Below are 7,229 nucleotides of genomic sequence, written 5' to 3' on the forward strand. Positions count from 1 at the left end.
CAAATCGCTGCTATTCAAGAATACTGGCTTAAAAGTTTTGGTTATATATAGCATAATTGGCTTTGTAACAACATGGACTGATTATGATTCGTCAGCTTTGCACATTAAAGATGCTTCAGTTGTTTTTAAACCATCTGTCTTATGAATTAGGTTCATTTTGAGTTACGCCGCTATTCTAGAAAACCACTGAAATGCAAAGACAAAAGTCAGTCCATTTGTGTATTTTTTGTTTTTTTTTTGGAGAAATATGCAAATTTGATTTTACTATATATCGTCGGCGTGGATGAGTGTATGAAAATGTAGTGGTTTTATGGCATTGCTTTAATTTTTTTTATATATGTTACATTTTGTATATATATTTATTTATCCATTCATAGCGTTACGTAGTCAAGAAATCGTAGTAAAAGAGAAATAGATAGCGATAGCTTCTAAATCAAATAATGAAGTGACTATAGACAATAATTCACGCAACCGCGAATCCAACGTTATAGAAAAGCAAAAATTAAAACTTAAATTTAACCAGCTCGATTTTGATTAAAGAAATTAATATAACCAAATATTTGTAAATAAATTCATTTTTATTATGAAATTAAAAGTGAAAATAATCAGAGGCTATTGCGGTATTCAATTCAATATAAAAACTGTAACATAATCGTATTTTTCCAAATAACTGAGAACAGATTGAACAGTAAAAACCATAGATATGAAAAAAAGGGGAGATATGTAATGACGCTATGTAAGATCGGGTGCCGATGTCGCCACTTTTTAGCTTGTGTGCAATTCAAACTTTACGCTCTATTATCTACTACCATAACTTAAAGATTTTCATTGGGTAGGGCTTAAAACGTGAAAACGACTTAAAACAATTTTAAAATTTTACAAAATTAAACTTACATTCACTTGAATAAGAGTTATATTACAATATTTCAGTATTTTGTCATCCTGGTTCAGCCATTCACCAACAGGTGGCGTTTTAATAAAAATACTACTAGTATATAATAGCTAACTATTACACGTTAGATGGCGCAGAAACTCATTTTTCGTTACACTAAGAACTCACGGAACGGTTTTCACCCGCGTCTGCCGCGGGGCCTCGGCATCTGTAGAATGTAACAGTTAAGTATGTAAAATTAGTCGCACATTTCACGGCGCGTTTTACGCCTGTAGTGGTGACGGTTGCTCGCGGTTGCCGCGGCGGGGTACCAGTAGAACCGCGCAGGGCGCGATGACCTGCGCGCTTGGTGGTCGTTGTCGCACACTTTGGCGGTCGGTTCAGGCAATGTGGTGCAGGTGCACGCAGGGTGAGTTCTCTATTAACCGCGCGAATTGCAATTAACTCCCACTAACTTCGCGGTCCATTCCACTATCGCAACGGTTTCGTGCCCGCAACCGCGGCAACTACGTGCCCGCACAAATTTGCAGGGTCGTGAGTATTGAAATAAAACCGCTGTCTAACAGCACCGGCGGGTGCGGATGGAAACCGCTCCGTGAATTGTTAACCTTATTAACCTTAAACTGACGCTAGTCAACGAGTGATGTGGTCCTACCTAATCGATAGCTTGAAACCATGTGGCTGTTTTTAATATTAAAAAAAATATTCAATTTTTCATACTATATCTATACTGGTACTGGTGTATTGCTAAATTAATATATTAATATAAATTATTATTATTTTCTTAATGGCGGCCACTAAGCTTGGACCAGTGTCAGTTTTATAAGAATAATATAAAAAATATGGCGATCGTCGCCAGTGTCAATTTACCATTATACGTTACCACGGGTTGGTGAAGCTGTCACTGTCAAGAGTAAACTCGAACCATCAACGAATTTAATAAATTAAATTATGTTGTTTTTTTATGAAGGATTTATGTAATTTTCTATAATTGTTTCTAATTTATTTTGCATGCACATGTAAAATAAAGCCGATTTTATTTTATTTATTTTTTAAATGCATTTGCTATGGAAATTGAAACAAAATCAGAAATAGTAATAAGAAAACCAATCTTTCGATTTTCCTGCAGCTTCAATCCAAACCTTTTTTTATTTTAAACTCATTGGAAAAACTTAAAAATTAAAAACACTACGTTTAATCTACGAGTATAATGGAATTTAAATGTCTTAAATACCTAAAACACATAATTTTTTCTTCAAGTAACAGCAACATCCAAATTGACATGAAATTGAAACGATTGTCCGGAACATAAGTTGTGTTAAAGTTACTCGAAAAAAAAAAAATGTTTAGTAATAATAATAATAATAAAATAAAAGAAATCAATTTAACGTGAATGCTTTTCGCTTCGATATTTTAGGGACTTTAATTACAAAAATCATAGTAAGAAATTCAAACATTTCAGTAAAAATGTATTGTCGATAAACATCAGTCTTCGTAAATGAACATCACTATATTTGAGTCTAGAAATTTCTATGGAGACAAAAAGAAAACATTGAATAATAATAGAAATAGTAACTAAAAATGCAAATAGCTGGTGGAATGTTATCTCACTGGTTTTAAAATTTTTGTTTTCACTCCAATTTTTACAAGGTGTATCGCTACAACTTGGCATTTTCACGTTTAACGAGAGATCTTGTATGTACAATGATCGCCATGTCACTGTGGCGATGTTTGTAGGCGTGTCACCTCGATATGGTCATTTTGACCATATCTATGGTAAAAACCTACACAAATAAATTTTCTGAAATTAAGTGGATCATAACTCTCATCTCATCAGTCTCCCTGGAAAGGAGTAAAAAATGGAGAAGATATCCCGTTTCTTTATGAAAAAAAAAAAAAAATTGAATATTGATTTTAAAACAAGGCAGTCGAGCGAGTTCGAATGAAGTTAATACACATACCGACATTCAGTAGAACCCTAGCAAAATTTCCCCAAAAATAATGTTTTTGGGTATTAAGTTTAAGTCTGACCGGTTATTTTTGTTTTCTATTTTAAGTCCAATTTGAAAATAAAAAATCGTCGACTGACATTTTTTCAATAAATTATTTTCATTTCTTGTTATAATACAGGTTTTTATTTGTTCGAAGTTGAGTTTGCGTTCTTGTATATTTGTAACTTTGAATTTATTTATTAAATATAGTTTGTTTAATTTCGATTTTTTTCGATAAAAGTTGAGTGAGGTTGTGATTAAGTCGATGCTAAAAGATGTTATTATAATTGATAGTATAAATCTTATTTTTATTTATTTTAATGTAAACGTTATTATTTTGTATTCTCACTTCATTTTTCTTCCGTATGTACAGTGTCATTTGTATTTTATAAAACAATAAAATTATCAAGAATAAACTTTTAAGCTTTTGTTTTACTATCGGACACTTTTTAGATCTGTGCTTGTTAGTAAGGTAGCAGTAATCAAGACCTACGAAATTGTAAGTATTTTACAAACAACCTTGTAAAAGTTTTCAATATACCCAAGATCGCGTACCACAAGAACACAATTTACGTAATGTATTTTCTCGACACACGCGTCCTTTACTCATTCAGCTGTAGGGTCCATTGAAAACCACCATCACAGCCTACTTTCGACAGTGGCTGAATGAGATCCTTTTCCGTACGCCACAGCCACATAAATGACAGTATTTTAAATTGTATTGCGTGTTTGTTTTAAATGTTTGCCTCGCTGTTTTATTTTCCCGTTTGTTTTTTGTTTATTCTTTCTTTTTGTGTATTTTTGTGTTGTGGCGTTTCAATGCTTTCTATTGTATTCAATTTATTCTATACGGACCCTTACATCTCGAATGGCGAAACAAATCAACTGTTTCAAACCTTTTTGTTACATTGTACCTTGTAACTTTTCTTTAAGTGCCTGTGCGTATACATACACTGTATTTTTACACGCGTTTATGTATCGTTGTATCGATTCAAACGCCCATATAAAATTATACAAACGTGAGCACGCATTCGAAGCTTGTTTGTATCGTATTACAAGCGCATTTGAAATGTTTCAACCATGGAAGAAAAAACAACAGGAAAGCTTTAAGCCTTGACTACTATCAGAATAATGTTAAACACTATGAAATCTTGGCAATGATTGGTCGTAGTTTCTAATTTAAAAAGATGTAATAATAAACAAATAAAAAAGATATAAAAATAATAAAATAGATGTATCTGTATCTAGTTATGTGTTGGTATGGTTATTATTATTATTGCATTTGAAACTGTTGGATTTTTACCAATTTGTAGACAGTTTCCTTTAGTAAAAGATGTACTCATTAATATACCAGTCTTTATCTCCTTGCGTTAATGGCTGTTGGGATGTAACCGCAATCTATTCGACTGATTTGATTCAAATACTTTGTGTATAGGCGAGCACGAATACTTTCACGTGTCTTGTGAAAGTATTCGTCCAGAGAAGTACTGCTAATATGACTATTACTACGTTTCGGTTTTAAAGGGGGTGCAGGTAAAATACAGGCACATGGGACTTGTCACGCTCAGGGTGACGCAGTGACAGTCCCTTCAGATCTTTGTGATTTAAAATTTCTAGCACTGTCGCATACCACCAGGCGCACGACTGTCCGTCCCGTTAACTTAGTATAATAAAAAAGCTTCCCCGCACGACGTAACATTCATTTCCTGTATTTCTGGCGCGTCCTGAGCAACAATTGGTACTTTGGAGTACTTTACGCCTATTGGCAAATCCTTTTAACACAATGGCAAGCATTATAGTGTATGCCATTAATACGACAAGCTGAACTTTGTGTAAGACAAACTTCTTTAAGAGCGGTTACATGCGGTGACTTTTAGTAGCGATGCAAACGCGATGCAATAGCGATGCAGTCGCTAATAGTCTACCTTTACACACGCGCGCGGTTTTAAGCAGCGATACAAGCGCGCGAGTGCATCGATACAAACGTACCATTGCATCGCTACATTTGGGATTTATAGGCGATTGCATCGATGCTATCGCGCGTTTGTATCGATGCAGTCGCGCGTTTGCATCGATGCAATATACATTGCAATTGTAGCGATACAAACGCGCGGTTCATAGACGCGCGTTTGCATCGCTGCTAAAAGCCGCCGTGTGCCACTCTAAGTGTCTCTATTGTTTTTAATGCAGTCTTTAACTGCACAGTACATCAGCTACATCCATAATAATTACATAAAACGACGTCACCATCTTATGTTGTTAAAATTAGTTGCTGTTATATAAATCAAATGTTTTGCATTTAATGCTCATTTGTTATATAATTAGCTATATAACATTCACTTACCGGGCATGATAGAAACAGTCTTCAACGCCCTCAGCACCCTGAAGGTCCTCAAGCCAGCCAGGTTGCCGACCTCCATGCCGATGGTGGCGTAGCCAGAAGTGATCACCACAAAGTCCAGCCAATTCCAAGGGTTCCGCAGGTAGGTGTATTTGTTCAGTATGAAGCCCTTTGCTATGCATTTTATTATCATCTCTGCTGTGTATATTGCTAGGAATATGTACCTGGAAACAAAGAAACAATAGACTATAATTATGTTACATTGAGGCTCCCCATCAAGCTGCGCCGTGAGGAGCACGTTCTCACCTTTCTCTACAATGTTCTATATTACTCTCGCACTCTGCCATACCATTAACAAACGTTTTTGCTTTCCCGGTGACACAACTAAAAATGGATAATCTACTGAAACGTCGTTTCACCTGCTCAGAGTATTTTAGAGACTCCTTTAGGGCGCATTACTTCGACATGAATATCATCGCGCTCGCCCCGCGTGGCCGCCGTGGGGCCGTCGCGCGGAGACCTCGTTGCCGCCGGGCAGCGACCGCGTGAATCTAACTCCCATGGCAAAATACGCTCTATTTATTTTGATTTTACTTTTTAACTTACATGAGCGTCCCGGGCGCGCGGACGAGTCTGGCTTGAATTTGCTCTACGCAGCGGCCGCCCGGCGACCGCGCGGTTGTATTATTCAGAGGCGTTAAAATGTTGTTGCCTAATGAATAGAGTTCAAATTCCCCAAAATACAAATAAAAAAAAATGCAAAATTCAAATTTTAATTCATAATCTAGTTTGTCTATGAATTAAATAAAAACTACGGTTGTGTGACATGCGTGAGAATAGTAGATTGTACAACAAGTGCATAAAACGCGTCATGTTAAAATGGGTTTTATGAACGAGTTATACACTCTGCTTTTCACTTCGATTGCGAGGAAATTAAATGGCAATATTACAAATAAACGATTATTTAATTAAAATTGAATGTAAAATTACAACAATTAGAAATATTTAATGTGATGGTTTTTTATTTTATGCTCTAGAGCATAAAATCCTATTTTATGCACTAGAGCATAAATCCTATTTTATGCAGCCTACACCCAGCATAAATACGAACTTTAAGAGCATGGGAAGTGAAAAAGTTTTTATTTGCCGCTATTTCGCCAGTCGTAACATGCGGTTCCTGAACACATCATAGAGAGCTTATAATATGTGTTTAGATAAAGCACTGTATGTAACTGTACATAATTAGGCATTGAAACACTCGTGTGACGTTTTTATGGACCCACACGCGTTTTAATGCCTTTCATTATGTAACAGTCACATAAACTACTATCTGATACGGTCGTAGTGTGCAACAAGTATCTGTACGTTATATATATATATATATATATATATATATATATTTTAATAATATTAAGTGACGGGACGAACAAATCGTGCGCCTGATGGCAAGCTACACGCCTGTCCAAGACAGTTGCAGTGCCACTCAGAGTTTTAAATCGCAAAGATCTTAGGGGTACTGACACTGCGCCTGTCACCCTGAGACATAAGTCGACAAGTCACATACGTTGCTCTGACTCCAAAGTAAGTAGCCAAAGCACTTGTGTTATGGAAATCGAGAACAACGAAGGTACCACAAGCACCTAGATCCGAGACAATACAGAAAAGTTAGTTTCTATATTGACCCGGCCAGGAATCCAACCCGGGAACAAAGAGATGGCGACACCATGAAAATCGGTGTGCAAGCCACTTGACCACGGAGGTCATCATTCACATTCATCGTATTTATTTGTAAGTATAAGTTTATTTACATATAGTTATATTATATACAAATATATATGTACGTAAACTATATCGTTATTTATTATTTGATAATAATATAGTGCAAGTTTTTATGTATGAAGGTTGTCTGGATGAGATCGCATCTTAGCGATAAGGCCGCAGTTGCCCACATTAGTTTGAAGTTGTTTGTTCTTGTATGTGCAATAAAGTGTATATATTTATCTAA

The 7,229-nt window shown here is 35.7% G+C and overlaps 1 protein-coding gene across 1 annotated transcript in view; it reads right to left on the reverse strand.

Moving 5' to 3' along the window:
- The window catches only part of LOC113230841 (sodium channel protein 60E), a 252,806-nt gene that overhangs the window by 78,329 nt on the left and 167,248 nt on the right, over positions 1 to 7,229 (reverse strand). Inside the window, exon 4 of the mRNA XM_026464940.1 lies at positions 5,228 to 5,448. Within this exon, the coding sequence (XP_026320725.1) occupies positions 5,228 to 5,448 (221 nt within the window). The remainder of the gene's footprint in view (positions 1 to 5,227; positions 5,449 to 7,229) is intronic.

Source organism: Hyposmocoma kahamanoa, unplaced genomic scaffold, assembly GCF_003589595.1.
Source record: "Hyposmocoma kahamanoa isolate Upper Pololo Valley unplaced genomic scaffold, ASM358959v1 64, whole genome shotgun sequence".
In the NCBI taxonomy this organism is placed as follows: Eukaryota; Metazoa; Arthropoda; class Insecta; order Lepidoptera; family Cosmopterigidae; genus Hyposmocoma; species Hyposmocoma kahamanoa.